The following is a 19753-nucleotide window of genomic DNA, read 5'->3' as shown; positions in this document are numbered from 1 at the left end:
TAACCGGAGACCGACACACTTAGCACATCATGGAGAAACAGTTGCAGAAGCTCAGGGAGCAACGTGTCAACGGCATCACTCAGGTGAACTCTATTTCAAACAAGATTGCTTTGGCAATAAAGAGACACAAACCAGTTGATGTCCTGGACAGCTTCTTGGAAAGTCTGACCGAGGTGATGACTGATTTAACATCTGCAAACACTCTTCATGATACATTGCTGAATCATGATGTAGAGGGAAATTTTTCTGCCTATAAACTGACTGCAGGGAAATCCGTTTCTGAATTTTTGCATAGTGCCCAGACAGTGTATGACAGTACTGTGACTTTAATAATAGATTATGAGATGTCAATCAAATCTCAGTCGGCGACCAACTTGAAGCAAGAGATTGAGTCATTGCTTTGTAGTAATGATTTTATGTTAGGGCAATTAGATGGTATCTCAAGTAATAGTGCTAGCCAATCACAGGCAGCTGTTGTTTTTGGGGGAGTGGATATTTTTCTAAGCAAGCTACGCAATAGTGTACGAAGCCTAAAGGCTGCTGATGCAAGCGGAGATAATAGTGATTTATTTTCTAGTGTGGATAAGTGCATTACTAACTTAGAACACAAAGTAGTAGTATCTAAGCAGATGCATCATCTTCTTGCAAGCCAAAAACAGGCAGTGACGCCACAGGCAAATAAGCATCAAACTAAAGCAGTAAACAAACTTGTAGAGAATATCATTACCAGCCATCAAACCCATCAATCATCTGCCTTCAATCCTAGCACTTCTGGTCTCAGTGGGGACAACTCAAATACTCTCACCAGCCCTTCTGATTCTGTCAATGTTACCTCTGCTAACAGTATGCTAGTGACAACTGACACCAGTGTGTCAGTAACTGACACAGGTGTGTCAGCGTCATTGAGCGACACTCAAACACAGATCGGTGCAAGTGCACCTAGTACAATTTAGGTAAGCAGTCTAAGTATGCCCGTGATGACTGACACAAGTGTGTCAGTGACTGACACAGGTGTGTCAGCATCATTGAGCAACACACAAATGCTACCAGGTGCATGTGCACCGAGTACTAGTCAGGTAAGACAAAATATGAATGCAGATCGGGTAGTCTTTTCTTCGAGAACACCAAGCCCATTAGTAAATAGTGGATTAGCCACCATCCCAGAAGCCCAAGATGTTTCAAGTTTTAGGCTGACAAATCATAACTCTCGTTACCTAACTAGCACTCCACTAAACAGTGAGTCACAGGCAAGACTTCTAAATCTCAGTATTACTGCCGCATATGATAGTAGTTTGAGGACAGGGACAGGGATTGTGTCGAACAATACCTCCACAAGGAGAGAAAATAGTCGTTTCCAAAAAGCCCCCTTTCCAACGTTCGGTGGAAACAGAAGAGGGTGGGCAGAATTCAGGGCTGTGTGGTTATCTTATGCATACCATGAAATAGACTCTGAAGAAGAACGAGCATGGGCACTGAAACAGTGTCTTAAAGGAGAAGCTCTTTTGCATGTCAAAGCGATTTTGGCCAATCAGCCAAATGCACATGAGAGAATGTGGAAACGCTTGGAAAATCTTTACTCTGATGCCAGTGTAGCTGTTAAAAGTACGTCCCTGGAGCTTGAAAGGCTTAAACAGCTCACTGAAGGAGATAACAAAGGTCTTGTGAGTTTTGTCAACACAGTTGAGCTGTGTTACAGTCAATTGGATGAGGTACGACAACTCCTAGCAGTCACACCAACACAGGTTGATGTGCTGAGGTCGAAGCTGCCACCGATAATCAGACGCGAATGGATGAGAGTTTACTCCACACCCCCCACAGAGGAGAAGATACATCCTTTCACAAGTTTCATGAAATTCTTGGAAAGTGAGCGAAACTTTTGCATACGAGAATTGTCAGAGGATGTTTTAAAACCAACCAAGCATTCAGAGAAGGACAAGAAAGCTTCAGCAGTGAGGACACATGCTGCCTCCACTGCAGATGCACCAGACGGACAAACTTCATCGTGCTTGGTACATACTAATCCAAAAGTCATACACAATACAATGGTGTGTCGTCAATTCAGAAAGATGGGGAGGAAGGAGAGGGTAAGCTTGTTAATCAAGCATAAGGCCTGATTCCGCTGTGCTGGATTGCACAAGAGAGAGAACTGTAAGAGTACTGACAAGTGCTCAATATGCCGCAGAGAGGACCACCACACTCTACTTTGCAAAGGCAATGGTGGAGATGGCCAAGGAGCAAAATGCCCCAAACCATCTTCTGATCACCAAGCCCCTCAAACCCAAGATGACAAAACAACGAACCATGCAAAGCCGGACATGACAGACTCAGTGTTCCCGATTCAACTTGTTCCTGTTGCAGGATCTACACACAAGGCTGTAGTGTTCTCTGATGGTGGTTCCAATGCTACATACATCGCCACCAGCTCAGTGAGAAAGCTCAATGGGAAAAAGGTGGGAACCACCCTACTCCGAATTACTCGGGTCGGCAATACCACATCAGAACAACGGGCTAATGTATACCGAATCAGATTAGTGACCACCTCTGGTAAAGTAGTACCGGTTATTGCATATGGAATGGAGGAGATCACCACAGAAGTAACGGGTCTTGACATTGATGTCCTCAAGACACTCTTTCCACATAGGAATGACTTGTCTGACTTGGTGCGGCAAAGGTGTCGGGTAGATATCCTTCTGGGCAACGACTACTATGGATTTCATCCCAAAAGTGGATATAGACACTGCAGGAACCCACTTAAGTCTTATGAGTGGAGCCTTTGGAAGGTGCCTCCAAGGTAGTCATCCGTCCCTCAAGCAAGGTGTAATGAGTAATCTGATGGGGTCATCTTGCACAGAAGAAGATGAAAAATCATCTGTTGACACATTTCTGACAAAAGCTGACATAAAAAAGGTTGACATGTTCATCGAGGCTGAGGAAATGGCCACAGAGGTGCACCCCCATTGTGGTGGATGTAAATGTGGTAAATGCCCCATCAGGGGCCATGACTTTTCTTTTCGGGAACAGCAAGAGCTGGAACTGATACGAAACAATCTGTTCTATGACAGTCAACAGAAAGGGTGGGTAACGGCATACCCTTGGATCAAAGACCCGAGCACACTCCCAGACAACTACAATGCTGTCTTTGCCACAATGAGAAGCACGGAACAAAACCTATGTAAAAGGGGGGAACAATGGGTCAAAGTGTATCAAGAACAGATTGAAGATATGATATGCAGAGATGTGGCACGTAAGCTTACAGCGGATGAGATAGAGAAGTGGGCTGGACCAAAATTCTACATCAGCCACCTTGCAGTTGAGAATCAGAAATCTCTATCCACACCAGTGAGCATCGTCTTTAACAGCAGCCAGAAATTCCAGGGTCAGTCCTTGAATGATGCACTGGCGAAAGGTCCAGATTGTTATCTGACAAATCTCATGGGCATCTTACTACGCTGGCGAGAGAAGCCCGCTGTTATGATTGGTGATGTTAGAAAGATGTTCAACTCAATCAAAATCACTAAAGAAGAACAGCACTGCCACAGGTTTTTGTGGCAAGATATGGATGCCAACAGGGACCCAGAGATGTATGTCATCACAAGAGTCAACATGGAGATCGACCGGCCCCTGCCACAAGTGCGGAGGCTATTTTTAAAACAGAGGAACTTATGAAAGACAAATACCCTCGAGTCAATCAACTGTTTCAACAATCCATGTATTTGATGATATTGTTGAGTCAGTAGACAGTGAGGCAGAAGCTAAATTACTCGCAGATGATGCTACCCAAGTGCTAAAGGAAGGAGGATTTAACATCAAAGGTTGGGTTTTCAAGGGAAATGGAGAAAGTATGGAGACAACTCACGTCTTAGGTGTAGAATGGAGCCAGTCTCAAGATGAGATTCGGTTCACACCCCGCCTCAATTTCTCAACCAAGAAAAGAGGTAAACCCTCTGGACCAGATATTCGACCACAAGATATCCCAGTAACACTGGAGCCTCCGCTGACCAATCGCATTGTTTTGTGCCAAATTATGAGGCTCTATGACCCACTCGGGATCTTATCCCCATTCATCATAGTTGGTAAAATCTATCTCAGAGAAACCTGGGATTTGGGATTTGGATGGGATGACCACCCCTACCTCCTCGCATGAAACAAAAGTGGGTCGAGTTCCTGCTTCAGATGGGAGACCTGGAACAAATGAAATATGACAGGTGTCTCATGCCTCTTAAAGCAAATGGAAAACCTGCTCTGATCATCCTTTGTGATGCTAGCGATAAAGCATATTGCTTTGCAGCCTATGTCCACTGGAAGTTGGAGGACAACAGCTACTTCTGTCGCCTGATCTTGGCAAAGTCTCGAATCGCTCCACTCAAGAAACTATCAACGCCTCAACTTGAGTTGAATGGTGCAGTCCTCGCCAAGAGAAGTCGTGAAACAATTCTGAAGGAGATGAGGTACAACTTTGATAAATTTGTCCATCTCACAGATTCAGAAACTGTGCTGTGTATGCTGGCAAAGACTTCCACTCGATTCAAGCTTTATGAGGGTGTCCGAGTGGGTGAAGTACAAGCTGGCACCAACAGCCATGAGTGGAAGTGGGTAGATGGTAATAGCAATACAGCTGACTGGGTCTCGCTCGGTTGCAAACTTTGTGAGATCGGCCCCAAGACGGAGTGGTGGAGAGGTCCTTCATTTCTCTATCTAGCGGAGGGCGAGTGGCCCACGAAAACCGTAGCTGACGTTGGTCAAAAAGGGCCACTGCTTGGTGAAAAGTCTGTCGCAACCCACCACTCGAGGGCAACAAAAGCACCAACATTAGACCTGGATTATGGATGCTTCGGGTCAGCTAAGAAACTGATATGGACAGTTGCATGCCTAGTCGCCATGGCTGAAGCCAAGTCATTCAAGGCAGGAAGAACCAGTAACATCACCCCAAGACACATCGAGCAAAGCAAAAAGCTGCTCATAAAAGAAGTGCAACTAACTATGACAGATGAACTTACCAAATCAAAACATGGTAGGTATGTCCGGCTCAAACCGACTAAGGACAGTGAAGGGATATGGGTGATAGGTGAAAGAATGGTGAAGAGTAATCCTCTGAAACGCACACCAACAGACCCTCCTCAAAGACTACTGCCTAGTATGCACCCACTATCCAGGCTTTTGATGGAAGAGTTTCATAGACAAGGAGGACGCAGGGGCCGAGATGCAACGCTTGCACGGTTTCCTCATGACTACTGGGTACCACAAGGAACCAGCTTGGCTAAGTGGGTAAAGAACAGTTGCAGGTTGTGTCGCATCTGGGAACCCAAACTGCTCAGCCAACAGATGGGAAGTCTTTTACTGGGCAAGTTGCAGCAATCAGCCCCATTCACTAACACAGTTCTAGAATTGTTTGGACCTTTCCCTATCAGAGGAGAGGTTCAAAAGCGATCTACTGGTAAAGCATGGGGTGTGATCTTCATGGATCTTTACTCAAAGGCCGTACATATCGAACCTGTGTTTTCATATTGTAAAGGATCTGACTCTGGTAGCTGAGTCAGCTTTACTTCCTAACAAGAGAGTCGCAACCTGGGCTACTGGCCGGCCTTGTCCGAGGCCTGATTGACCTGCCCGCGGCGGTCAAGTCAGTCCAAGACAGGGACCTAGTAGTCAGGCCTGCTCCGAAACCAAACCCCCGGCCTGCCTCTGGATCTCTATCTCAGGCTAGTCTGGATCCGCTAATGGCTGGTCTTAGGACTGGATCTCTTGTGCCATGGCACACCCGATCGAGTCTAGACAAAGCCATGGATCGCCTCCTAGCCTTCTTAGAGTCACCCTGGCAGTTCCGTCTGATGGTTGCAATGAGCCTGCTTGTACAATCGGTGAGCCAACCAGGCAGGCGTCAATAGAATCAGTTCGTATGAGTATATAGCAGTTTATTAACGATATCTTCAATACAAGTGTTCACAAGTATGAGTGGAATCAAGCACACCTTGCCTAAATACTGCGCTGGCTTATATAGCCAGAGCCTATAGTCTAGCTCCGCCTACCAATCTATTTATATCACAAAGGATATGCAAGATATAACAGGATTAGTACAAGATAAACGTATGGTTATGTAACAAAAAGGGCAGTTCAGTAATATGGTTATATAATAAAAAGGCAGTTCAAGTATGCGAAAAAGGAAGTTTGAGAGGTTCGGGTAAATGCTAGTGCAGATATATATATAAGTGCAGTAAATAATATACATGTATGTCCCGGTCCTCCACACTCTCCCCCCCAATTGTTTGGCCAGGGGTGAACAATTAAGGGAGTGTTTTCAGCGGAAACGTCGCGCTTGTGCTCTCAACCTCTGAGCTTCTATACGGCATTCCTCGGCCATCCAGATGTAACGTTGGTATCGTTCCTCTTCTCTTTCTGCTCTACGGTTGTACTCTCCCCGCCGGGGCCGTGTGTTTTTGTTGGCCCTGGTTACCTTGATGCTGACAGGTTCCTGGGTCTTGGCACCGGTTCCGGCATATACTCCAGCGATATCGTCCGCACTGATGTGTATCTCCAAGGCGGTCTCGCCCTCTCCTGCTACCTCTACCCCAGCTCCCTTAGGCGGTGTGTTTATTTCCCGACTAATGAGTCTCGCTTTCCTCTGATTTACCCTTGGGATTACATACCCTTGGGGGAAGGGCCTTTGGACCCGCTCCTCCCTTCCTTCGGCGGTTCGGCATCGGTTTAGGTGGACGCGGAGGTCGGCTTGTCCGTCCCTCCCGTCTTCTTGGAGGGTCTCCTGCTCAGTACACCCATTTTCTTCTGGTGAATCTGTCCTTAGTCATTTTTGTCCTGTCCTTATACCTCGTACCCATCCATTCCCATCCTTTATGGGAAGGCAGGTTCCAAACGGGGGGCGCTCTGTCCATTTCATGTATGCACAAAAATCGGTATACCACTCTTGATCTACTTGGTATACAATGCTAGGGTGTATTCGGGAATCCTTGGCTTTCTTTTGGTGCTTGTATCTACTAAAGAACGACGATGAGTTTTTCTGACATTTGCACCAGTAGCGCCAGACGTGTTGCCGTATGTGTCTCCTCACTACCCTACTGTCCTTGTTTCTAAAGCCACAGAGTCTGCATTCCCCCTTCTGGCGGTCTTCTGCGGCCTCCATCCTTTTGTAGGAAGTGGGGGAGTACCAGATATCCTCAGCTACTCCTTCGACGGTTTCCCGGTTTCTCCTTCTCTTGGACAGTTTGTTCTCTTTTGTCTGGTTGACAGGAATCGTTGGTAGGTTTACCGAGCAGGCTTGCATTGGTCCTGGTCGTAGTGGAGTATGCAACTGGTGCCTCTGGCTAGTCTCTAGCGGAGGGCCACCCTGGAGTGGTTTACCTCTGCTCCTGACTTGAAAACTCTGGCCCTCAGAATTTTGCCTGGCTTGCTTTGGCTTGACTTTGTCCTGGGGTGTCCTGTTTCCTACCAATTGCACCCTCCTGGTATTGGTTATTGCCGGTTCTACCGGCCTCTCTCCCTTATAGGCAATGGGTGCGATATTTTTCTTGGCTACGTTATTCCCAGGTAATTTTACCTGATCGACTTCTTGTTTTTCTGCCGTTGTCTCGGTTTCTTCCAGGATCTCATCTAATTCTGTCAATAATTCTTGCAGTTCTTGGTCCTCGATGGCTCCGGTTTCATCTGAAGTCGGTCTCATATTTAATTTCGCGATATAGGTTTGTGGAGAGAGCTGGTTATTTGTTAGCGTACAACGATTGAAGTGACTGGAGGCAGTATCAATTTCAGAAGATGGCCGCTTTCCGGTCCCGCCGTGCTCTTGTTCCTGAATTTTTCTGCTGTTCGGAGTCTGCTGTCGAAAGCCTTCATTGCCGGACGGTTCCTCTCCTCCTTGATTTTCTTCGTCTGCCTCCGTCTCCGCCCCCTTTTCCGAGATGTTTCGGCCAGGTATGATTGATTCTGGTTGCCCTTCCACGTGGTGGCTCGCGACCATCATCTCTTCTAGCTCGGCAATTGACTCTTTTAAAATTGTGTATTGAGACATCAGTTCTAGATTTGTCCTCAGGCCTTCCCTCTCTATCAAGGTCTCCAGTTGTTCCACCATAACTTTGGTAGACTGGTATCGTTCCCTGAGTTCTGCCTGTCTTTCTCTGGCTTCCGATCCTTCGTCTTCAGGGTCGATTTGGTGGCACACCATCTGGCCGTATCTGATGGGAGGTCCCACCATTCGTCGGGGTCTCCCGTCTCGTCTTCCTCCCATACTATTTTCTGCTCCCCTTGGTTCTGAGTTTATTCGCACCTCTTCTTCAGCTGGTGCTGGTATAGAAACTTCGGGTTGGGGCGGATCCCTTTGCTCTGTGACCCCGGAGTCGGAGGTCTCATTGACTGCGGTGTTGTCTGCCTCTCCTTCTGTCAGATCCTGTCCGGAAGGCTCCACTGGGGGTTCGGAACAGGGCCCGAGACTCGGTTCCTCTGGTTCTGTGTTGGATACACCGGGTTGCTCTGTTGCCTCTCCAACCCCCTCGGTAGGATCGTGACTGCCCGAGGCAGACCCTCTTTCTCTGGCCAGGACCTCAGAAGTCGTCTCCTGAACGTGTCACTGTCCATATCCGAGGGAGGTTCCATCCTTTTCTGCCGCGTTGGCGGAGGGGCTCCCTTCTAGTGTACTCTACTGTGGGCAGCATCTCTTCTAGCCCTTCCAGCCTCCTCTCTTTCCGTCCAGTGGCACCTCTCATGTTTGGCCTTCTGGAGGGTTCCTTGGTGGCCGGGGCCCTCCCATCCACCTCCGGACACGCATAGTATGGTTTTAGTCTCTCCTTGTTTTGTACTGATATTTGTCCTTGTCTCTCCACTTGGTAAGTATGGTTGGGATTACACCTAGTGACTGTATAGGGTCCCACATATTTGGGCTGTAACTTGGGGTTTTCTCCTCGTCGACGTCTCTTGTTGACCAGCAGTACCAAGTCACCTGCCTCAAACAACGGGGGCTCCTCTTCATCCTCCACTCGGATCTTCATCTGGCATTCCCGGAGGATTTCATACGTTTCCTCCAGTCGGCTGGCCAGTTCCAGTACGTAGGGCTGTACCGCCTGGCCAGTGACTGCAACGGGTTCTGACAGCTGGTCTGGCAATTGCAGATCCCTGCCCATCATCATGTAATTCGCGGTTTTTCCCGTGGCGGAGTGGGGAGTGCCTCGGAAAGCCCTCATTATCTGTGGCAGCAACAAGTCCCATTCCGTAGGTCCACGGCGCAGGAGCAAGGCTTTTAAGGATTCTCCTAGGCTCCGATTGTTTCTTTCTACAACGCCATTCCCCTGGGGGTGGTATGGTGTAGTCCGTGTTTTGTCTATGTTCCATAGACTACATAATTCTCCCATGAGTTTAGACTCAAATTGGGCCCCTTGGTCGGAGTGTAATTCCTCGGGTAGGCCAAAATAACAGAACACCCTTTCATCCAGGGTCGTGGCTACCACCGGGGCAGTTGCGTCCGGAATCGCTATTGCATCCTGCCATCTGGAGAAGTGGTCGCTAATCACTAGGATCCACTTATTCTCCCGGTTAGTCACTGGCATCGGTCCCACCAGGTCGACCGCTAACTTCTGCCACGGTCGCCCGGCGTATAATCGGTGTCTGCTCTTGGTTGCATGATTCCCACCGGTTTTTGCCACCTGACAGATCTCACACGTCTTGATGAGTCGTCTCACGTCGGCATTCAGTCCCGGCCAGTACCAATTGAGCAGTAGTCTTTTTACGGTCTTGCGAACCCCCGCATGGGCAAGCCTGTGCGTGTCCCACATCACCCGGTTCCGGTCCGCCCGAGGACATAGGGTACACCATCTGGGGTGGCCGTCCGTCGTGAGTGTGACCTCCAGGACGCCGTTGGGGGACAACCTCAGAGCTTCCTCTCTTTTGTGTAGGATCCGGAGCTCATTACTCCCTAGAGTCAGTTCCTCCTCTGGTAGCTCTTGATCATTTTTTACTGCCCAGTACATCCTGGCTACGGCTTGTGTCCCTTCCACTTGGCTCTGTACCAGCTGTCGGAAATTTCGGTCCCCTGGTAGCTTAATTGCGGCCACGGTGTCAGACTCTCCTTCCAGCAATGCCTGTTTGCTAGGGCCCCCGTCTCGCTCCTCTATTCGGATACACTGTCGACAGTCGTTTGGACAGACCTGTCGACTCAGGCCGTCGGCATCTTCGTGCTTGACCCCTGATCGGTGTTCTAGAAGGTACGAGAATTTCGACAGAATCTCCAGCCACCGAGCTACTTGAGCCAACGGCTCCCGCCTCCTACACAGCCATCTCAGGGAGGCATGGTCCATGCGGAGCACGAACTGTTGATCGTACAAGTAGGGCCGGAAGTGTTTGACGGCTTTTACTACTGCCATGAGCTCTCGGCGCGTCACACAGTAATTTTGTTCTGCTGGGCTGAGGGTCTTGCTGTAGTATGCCACCACGGTCTCCCTACCCCCCTGGTTCTGAGACAGGACGGCCCCCACTCCCACATTACTGGCATCGGTGTCCAGAGTATATTGACTCTTTGGGTTGGGATACCCCAGCACTGGTGCCGAGATCAGGCCTTGTCGGAGGGTCTCGAATGCCTGCTGTTCTTCTTCTCTCCACCTCCGAGGCTTCCCTTTGCTAGTCAAGATCGTGAGTGGTTTTGCATTAGTGGCGTAATCTCTCAGGTACTGCCGGTAGTACCCTGTGGTCCCCAGGAAGGCCTGCAGTTCCTTTATCTTTCGAGGGGTCTGCCATTCGGCCACTGCTTTTACCTTTTCTGGGTCCGTGGACACTCCTTCCGGGCTCACCTCATGGCCAAGATACCTCACTTTCCTCTGGAGGAGCTCGCATTTAGAGGGCTTCAGTTTCAGCTGTGCAGCGGCGAGTCTCTGGAAGACTTCTCCCAAACGGGCCAAGTGGGTCTCGAAGTCCGGAGCTATTACGATGATGTCGTCCAAGTATAACAAGAGGGTTTTCCAATGAAGCCCGTAGAGTACAGACTCCATCAGTCTTTGGAAGGTGGCAGGGGCCGACGTCAATCCGAAGGGCAGTACCTTCCACTTCCACAACCCACTTTTCGTGGCAAAGGCGGATTTCTCTTGGGCGTCCGGATCTAACAGTACTTGCCAGTATCCACTGGTCAGATCCAACGTACTAAAAAATCGGCTTCCCGCCAGGGCGCCCAGGCTCTCATCAATCCTAGGAATGGGGTACGCATTCTGTTGGGTGACCGCATTCAGTTGTCGATAGTCAATACAAAATCTCCACCGGCCATCCTTCTTCCTCACCATAACGACCGGGGAACTCCATGCTCCATTGGCAGGCTCGATCAAACCCTTTTCCAGCAGTTCCTGTACTTGCTTATCCGCTTCTGCCTCTTTGAGGGGTCCCAACCGGTGGGGGGGGGGTTGTCTGACCGGCCTGGCACCCTCCATCAGGGGTATGCTGTGGGCTATTGGGTCGGTCCTTCCTACGTCGCCATCATACTTGCTGAACACGTCCTGGTACCTGGTCAGAAGATAGGCCAAGCTCTGCCTCTCTCCTTCGTGCCGGCATCCTGGAAGGGCCTGCCGATACAACTCAACCAGGTGACCCGGGACGGCTTCCCCCGTCCGTACAGCGGCACACCCCACTCCTGATTCGTCTAGGCTCCCGTGTTCCGGCCCCGACCAGAGATCCGTCTGTATGTCCTCTTCTTCAACAGCCGTGTATGAGCCAATGACATGTCCGGTGTCCAACTCTATAGGTTGATGTCCGGGGTTCAGGCATCGTATGGTGACATCACCCCTCTCTCTAGGCCAGTTCAGGCTACAGGCTACAGGTATGTGTGGATCAGAGCCCTCTATCAAGCCCACCGGAACGTAATTTTTGGCGGAAATCTTCCCCGTCACTCTTACCTCCGACAAGGGAGGGATAGTAACTTTCTTCCAGGCGTGAACGTTGGACACCATTATCCTCCCGTACTTGTCGGTGCAAGTAAGTTGCCTATTCCCTAGGGAAATGACGGGTCGGCTAATTTCAATCCGACACTTGTGGGAGATCAGGAAAGGCATACCCAGAATAGCATCTTCGCTGATCTGGCTTACGAGGAAGTTCTCCTCTATAGCCATGTCCCTGATCCTTCCGGTTAACCTTATCAGTCCATAAAACTGGAGCTTGCTACCATCTGCCATGAGTCCGTACCGATCATTCTCTTCCAACTGCACCTTCACCCGCTCCGGCAGTCTGTCGAACACCTTTTTGGAGAGTAGGTTAGTGTTGCAGCCGGTGTCTATGAGGAACAGTAGGTCTTGCCTCTCTACCTTTCCAGGTAGGAAGTAGCTTGACTTATGGGGTTTTTCCAAGGCCCCAACCCTTGGCAACCCTTCCTCCGCCGCAGCGGTATTGCGCATCCCTTCCGATTTTTTCCTCCTCGGACGTCCCCTAGGCCTGTCCGGTGGTGGACTCTTTTCGAGCTGGTCCTCCAGACTTTCCTCGGGAGTAGCTGGCCTTGTGCTCTCCCCGTACCGACCGGCCTGTCGGACCCGACACCGGACTCATGGGTTGACCTAGATTCCCTCCTCGGAGATGTCCGCCTCGGGTCGGCCCCCGTCCCTCTTTGGGTACCTGCCTCCTGGGGGGTTCGGCTTTATTCCAGCCCCTTTCGCCTCTGGGTCCGTGATACTCCGGTCTCTGGAGATGCTCCGCCATTGCTGGGTCCTCGTTCCATTCCGATCCGGTTGATACGGATCTCCTGAACGGATCGGCGCCGGTGGGGCCATCTCTCTCCGACCTAACCTGTCTAGGTTTAAGGCGGGGTTCCATCTGGGTCGCAAGCTCCCCCTTCCTGATCTGTACAGCGTTGGTCTCTCGAGAGCTTCAGTTACCACTGAATCCGCTCTCTGTCCCGACCCTTGCTGTCCAGATCTCTCGTGGTGCTTGGCCCTAGTCGGACCTCCCTTCCGCCCTGGCCTTTCCCGGCCTCCGGGTGGCCTCTCTGGTTCTTTGGTACGTCCATAAACTCTTCGTCTCTCGCCCTGTCTCTGGATCTGGTGGAGGTACTGCCGCTGTGCCTGTTTGGCCGCCTGCGGCGAGTCCCGGGGCTCGCCTCGCATTCCTCTTCCCTCTCGTCCAGTTCCCATAGACTTTGGTATGGGTTGTAGACGGGAATCATCTCTGCCGGGGGTCGCTCGACCGGTGCCGCCGTTCCAGCCGGATGCTGCCAACCCTCTGGGTCAACCCCAGATTCCCTTCGACTTGTTTTGTTAAGTTGTCTGCTTTTTTCGTGTCCGGGTGCCTTATTGCAGCCAGCAGGTAGACCTACTGCTGCGGGCCGTAGGCGTTTCCCTGGTCCTGCCTATAGGGCGTCCCCTGATTTGCTTGCCTCCGCGGACAACTTCTCCTCCGGTGGCCTTCCTGGTTGCACCCCCAGCATCTCGCCATTTCCTTTTTCTTGGCCCCGCTTTATGGAATAGGCTGCGGTCGATGGATGTACAACTTTAACTTGGCCACTTCTTTGGCTAGGTCTGTCACCGAGGTCAACAACAGCTCGAGGGTATTCGGGGTTGTCCTAGCCACCACAGCCGGCTCTTCAAAGGCCCGTTCTCCTTCGCCCTGCCCTGTCTCATCCGGCTGGACTGCCCTGACGTCCGACCTGAAGGGTTGGGCTTGATGAGACGCTGTACTAGGTCGAACCTGTAAGTACTCGTTCCCTGCTCTCATGGCTGCCTCTAACGTAGGGGTAGGCACCGCTAGCAGATGTCTCTGTAAATAAACATTACCCAGCGAACCACAGAACGTGTCCACGACCATCTCTTCCTTCAGGCGATCCGACATTTCTCCAAACGCGATGTCGGTCAGCTTCTCTATTTGGGTGGCGTGCTCAAAAAGCGTGGCGTGCTGGTCCTTTTTCAGGCCCTGCAGTTTGGCTCTGGCTTCTTTGGGCGTCAGTCCAAACCTGGCACGGAGGTTGTTAAATACGGCGTGTATGGTCTGCCCGTGTCCACCGCCCTTAGCCTGCCCTCGCAGTCTTTCTCGGATGTGTAGCAGCGCGGACCCTGGCCCCCAGTCATTTGCAACGGCTACATCGTTGAACTGCCTGATGCAGGCCTCTACATCGCTATTTCCATCATATTCTGGGGCTCTGAATGTTTCTCTGGATGCAGGGGGTCCCTGTGTTTCCTGGTTGACAAGCAGTCTTTCCAAGACGCCTGTCAGTCGCTCTAGACCTCCTAGTCCCTCCGTTCGGAGGGCTTCCGGTCTTTCCGCGCTGCGAGTCCGTCTGACCATACTTGCGTCGTCTTTAGTCCCTGTTAGTTGTCCTGTTGTGGGTTCAGCATATCTCACTGCTGCCACCAGTGTAAAGGATCTGACTCCGGTAGCTGAGTCAGCTTTACTTCCTAACAAGGGAGTCGCAACCTGGGCTACTGGCCGGCCTTGTCTGAGGCCTGATTGACCTGCCCGCGGCGGTCAAGTCAGTCCAAGACAGGGACCTAGTAGTCAGGCCTGCTCCGAAACCAAACCCCCGGCCTGCCTCTGGGTCTCTATCTCAGGCTAGTCTGGATCCGCTAATGGCTGGTCTTAGGACTGGATCTCTTGTGATAATATACATGTATGTCCCGGTCCTCCACAATATGATACCAGCTCATTCCTTATGGCCCTGTGACGTTTCACCAACATCAGAGGATAGCCTAAGGTGTTGTATTCAGACCCTGGGTCACAGTTATATATATATATATATATATATGTATATATATATATATATATATATATATATATATATATATATATATATATATAGTACTTTATTGGCAATAATTTCATTTCACAAATAGAAATGTTTTTCAAATTAGGCCATACAACAATAGTAAAACAAAAAAGAGGGGAAAAAAGCAACAGTTAGCCATTAAAATTGAATAAATAGTCTGACAAATAGTGTTTAAAATGCCTTTCTCTGCTGAGAGAACAGATATTTGGTGGAAGATTGTTAAAGCAGCTGGCAATGACATTTTCAAAATGATTGTTAGTGATTGTATGCAATTTGTTCATATCACGTAAGTTGAAATGAGTTAAGAACCTGTAATTGTCATGTAAAAAACGAAGACACAAACCATGAAAAATCTTGAAACATTGAATTGAAGTAAAATAAATATTTAGCATAGGCAGAGTAAGAAGACGCAGAGATTTGGAAAGATCATTTGTTGGAATAATATATGCAGGCATATGATGTAAATTTGCAATGAGTCGAAATGCTCTTTTTTGCAACAAAAATAAATCCTTAGTGACATATCTTGGATCTAGATTATAATAAATGTGGATACCATAAATAATATGGCAAAATATAAACTGATAATAAAATGCAATAGCAGATTTTGAGCTCATGTATGGCCTGCAAAACTGGAGCAGAGTCAATGACTTTGTGACCTTACTACAAACAGTGTCGACATGATTATTCCAAGAGAGTCGATCTGTCAAAACAAATCCTAACAATTTTGTTTCATGTCTACAAGTGATGGATTGACTATTAAACTTAAGAGTAAAGCTGTTTCGAAGGTTTTCATCAGTATTATAAAGAAGAAAGTGTGATTTTTGTAAATTGATTGTCATATGATTTGCTGTACACCAGTTGCTGATAATTTTCATGATGAGATTGCAGTTCGTCTCAAGAAGTTGCACATCTGTGTGATAACGAACAAAAACAGTAACATCGGCGTAGGCAAAGCCTTTTGGAATAAGTCTAAGAAGATCATTTATATATATTAAAAATAATACTGGCTCAATAAGTGACCCCTGTGGAACACCAACATTTATATTTAGTGTCAATGATTCCTTGTCATTCATGACGACCTTTTGGCGCCTTTTGTGATAATAGGATTGAAGTATTTGCAACGATTTATTTTTAAAACCAGCAAGTTCTAGTTTATGATATAATATTTTGTGATTGACACAGTCAAAAGCTTTGCTGAAATCCAAAAACATCAAGCAAATCTTCTCACCTCTGGTTTTCAAATCCAAACAATCTGAGATTAGTTTATGAACAGCATCAGTGCATGAATGATTTTTTCTGAAACCACACTGATAAGGATGTAAACTATTATTTTTGGACAAATGAGAGTAGATGTGAATATTTAAGTGCTTTTCAAAAACTTTAGATAAAATAGGGAGTACTGAAATAGGGCGGAAATTTGATGGGTTGCTATTATCTCCTCCTTTAAACAATGGAGTAACTCGTGCATGTTTCCATGCTGAAGGAAAATAGCCATCAATCAAAAGTCTGTTAAACATATCAGTGATAATAGATACAATGAATGGAAGAGTTGCTTTTATCATTTTTACAGAAATATTGTCTATGCCTGAGGCTTTGGAATTAGGAATGTTACTGATATATTTTACAATATCATGAGGAGTAAATTTGGGAAACTCATTAAATGTGGTCTTCAACTCGGTGTTTTGACAAGACAAATAAGGATTGGATGACGGTAAAATTGAATTTGAAAGTTTACTTGCAATAGACACAAAATGTGAGTTAAGTTCTGAAGCTGACAAACAAGTGTCACAGCTTTGAGGTTTCTTACAGTTGACACATGCAGACAAAGAACTCAAGTCTATTTGGCGTAACATTGACAGAGATGCTCTGTACAAGGCTGGCACCGATAGTGGCATGGAGTGGGTCTTTGGACCTGCTGATGCTCCTTGGTATCAAGGTGGCGCAGAAGCGCTAATCAAATCAATCAGAAAGTGCCTCCGCTTTTGTATGAGTGGTCAGAGACTTTCAGCCGCAGAGTTTCTGACAGTCTGCACAGAAGCGGCGAACGTGATGAACGAGAGAACTCTTGGTCGAATCCCATCAGACGATGGAGAAATAAACATGCTCACACCCAACAGTCTTCTACTCGGAAGATGTTTTTCAAACAGTCTGGGTCATGCCACTCAACTGGCATACTCCAGTTCTATGAGAGCAGATCTAGTTGAACAGGTAAGTGATAGATTCTGGAAGCACTGGCTACAACTTCTTGCACCAACAATGGCAGTTCATACCAAGTGGCTGAAAAACCAAAGGAACCTACAGGTAGGGGATATTGTATTAGTGAGCGACTCAAATGCCTTGCAATCCCAATACCATCTTGCAGAAGTAATCAAAACATACCCTGACAAAAATGGGCTAGTACGCCGTGCAGACCTTCGGTACCGCAGTTATAGTACAGGTAAGTCTATGAAAACATATACAGGTGGTGCATCTGTAGTTATCACAAGAAGTGTGCACAGGCTGGCTTTGGTTGTTCCAGTTAGGGAACAGTAAGTGACATATATGCATCTTATTATATCTCATCACTATCATATATAGCCATCAGCTCCTTACATTTAGTCTTCACATACTCGCTTCTATCACTCAGCATACACCCTTTCTCTGACCTATATATGCATTATATCTAACACTCTATCTACAAAACCATTTGTAGGCGAACTATTTCGTTACAGCGTAAATCGAGTTTGTATATCGCTGAGGCATCGCTTAGATAGTACAATTTATCAAGTACTAGTATTGTGTAGCACCAAGTACATTTAGTCTTCAACCATTTTATCTCATTATACAGTATATGTTAACCCGTGTTTGACCAACCCCTACCCCTCCGATGTATTGGAAGTAATTAATGGGTACAGTTTTGAGTTGGCCAAACATAATAAAACATAGTTAGTATACATGTAGCATAGTGTGTATCATATATGTGTCATCGTTACTAATGCATTTTTTGTGTGACCACAAACAGCCAGTTTTTATTATGCCAAGTGGTTGTTTGTTTCTTCCTCAGTTTTTCAGCTGTAACTGAACCAATAAGTCAGCCATTTTTCTAATACCTATCTTAACTTGGATTGCAAAGAATCATATACAATTATGTAACATCAAAAGCTGTAAGTACTTAGATAATGTCAAATTCTATCAGTAACTTGTCTCTTTCTTGATAAATGCTTTAGTATACTGTGTAATTGCTCTTTGTATACAATTCTGATAAAATTGCTGTGAAATGTTAGCTCAACTTTCATTACTTTTAATACTTTCATTTTAGAACCTCTTTATTCCAACTGTGTCATTGGGCACTTGTTTTGTGTAAACACTCCAAAAGACCAGTAATTTTTTGTAAGTAAGATTAATGTTTTAATTTGTGAAATTTTAACTTGGGTCATAAAGTAAAACCATAATTCATTTATTTGCTGCAATCCATAATGTAAAAAGTTTGTTTCCGTTTTTATAACAATTCAATACTGCTTTCTTACAGCACGGTTCTCTTAATAATAAAAAAGGTAGCACACTTTATGAGAGGACCAGTTGATCTATTACTGTATGGTTTTCTGGATGTACCAGTACAATGTCAAAGCAGTCCTCAGAAACTATCAAACTCATGAAAAACAGTCCTTTCAACTATGTCTCCATGGGATTCCGTTTAATCATGGAATTTCCCAAGGAGCTGGCTTCTAGCAGCAAGCAGAGCCTCAAAAAAGAAAAAGGTTTACTAATTTTCACAGCTAGAATAAACTTTTTAAAAATATGACATTTATAGTAATGAAAAGAATGTAGCAAAATACATACTCCAGAATTTTTCTAGATTTTTAAAACTAAAAACAAAAGAGATAGAGACACTTTTATAAATTCCACATTCAGAAAATTAGCTAAGTTTTTCAAACATCATGGGCTTTCCAGAAAGATGAGCTCAGACGCTCCAACACAGCTGATCTGTTGCGATATGCACAGTCAGTGATTGCACAAAGTTTGCAAAATGCTGACTAGAAGCCAATTAAAAGTTATTATTCTCAGACGGCTTGTATATAAGGAGCCTCTGAAAGTGATTAAGGGAGGACAGGGGTGAGATAGACAAAAGACAGGCCAGAGAGAGGACAGGCCAGAGAGAGGACAGGCCAGAGAGAGGACAGGCCAGAGAGAGAGAGAGCGAGCCAGGGAGGCCAAGTGGGTGAAATTGTATACCCCTTTTACCACTGTTTTTCCTCGAGGAGATAAAGCCATTTGGCTGAATACTATGATAATATTTGTACGTTTCTGAGGACACATTTCTATCGCTCATTTTGACGAGATATACACTTCTTATACTACGAATTATTTGAACGATTTTTTTTATTCGTTTTATGCCCAAGTGAGGCTTGTTATTGATAAATATACTTTATATCGAAGCCTGAGATAGGCCAATCTATTATTGATACAACAACGATATTTGAGTTTGCAACCAGCACTTGAAATTGACGCCCTTGGGAGGCTATATACTGATAAAACAACACTCATTCTACGGAGGAACATACATGTACATTGGTGCCCAAGCGAGGCTAGACAACTACTGAGCTGGCAGATAAGTATTAAATATTCAGGAGAAGACAACTTGTGTCAGAATTTCAAATACGGTAACAGATCATACACAAAATTCGCAGGATTGATTTGACAGTTGATTGATATAGATAACATTTCTTTGCCTGGCAGGAAGAGCCACTTTGCCAGTTCGAAAAATTTATTTGTTACGTGAGAAAATCAGTCGGGAGTGCTACCTTACACAACATTATATAGAACCACACAAAAACACAATTGCATTTATATATTGTATTTTATTAAATTTCGAAACTTTCATTTAGTTTAAATAATTATATACATATTTATACAATATTATTAAATTTTCTCCAGTGACAAAGCTGCAGCTTTGCACCACACTACGAGTAATTTGGAAATACATTATATCAACAACAAAAATATATTTATACAAACAAAAATATATTTATATAATTTAAATAAATTATATTATTT

At 46.5% G+C, this 19753-nt stretch overlaps 2 protein-coding genes across 2 annotated transcripts; both read left to right on the top strand.

Annotated features, from left to right (window-relative positions):
• The first annotated feature begins 2820 nt into the window (after positions 1 to 2820).
• Positions 2821 to 4144, top strand: LOC137407039 (uncharacterized). Its single transcript, XM_068093645.1, has 2 exons — positions 2821 to 3630; positions 3731 to 4144. The coding sequence occupies exons 1-2, from the start codon at positions 2821 to 2823 to the stop codon at positions 4142 to 4144; spliced, it is 1224 nt and encodes a 407-aa protein (XP_067949746.1).
• Positions 4141 to 5532, top strand: LOC137407038 (uncharacterized). Its single transcript, XM_068093644.1, has one exon. The coding sequence runs from the start codon at positions 4141 to 4143 to the stop codon at positions 5530 to 5532; it is 1392 nt and encodes a 463-aa protein (XP_067949745.1).
• Positions 5533 to 19753: the final 14221 nt, after the last annotated feature.

This window comes from Watersipora subatra, chromosome 10, assembly GCF_963576615.1.
Source record: "Watersipora subatra chromosome 10, tzWatSuba1.1, whole genome shotgun sequence".
Classification (NCBI taxonomy): Eukaryota; Metazoa; Bryozoa; class Gymnolaemata; order Cheilostomatida; family Watersiporidae; genus Watersipora; species Watersipora subatra.
Note: the sequence above shows the minus strand (reverse complement) of the source record. Positions and strands in the feature narration are given on the sequence as shown.

Bases quoted from the DNA above. Each gene is read 5' to 3' on its own strand.
- LOC137407039 (XM_068093645.1), top strand. From the start codon at position 2,821: ATGAGTAATCTGATGGGGTCATCTTGCACAGAAGAAGATGAAAAATCA. The intron at 3,631-3,730 runs GTGCGGAGGCTA...GATATTGTTGAG, and splicing joins TCGACCGGCCCCTGCCACAA to TCAGTAGACAGTGAGGCAGA.
- LOC137407038 (XM_068093644.1), top strand. From the start codon at position 4,141: ATGAAACAAAAGTGGGTCGAGTTCCTGCTTCAGATGGGAGACCTGGAA.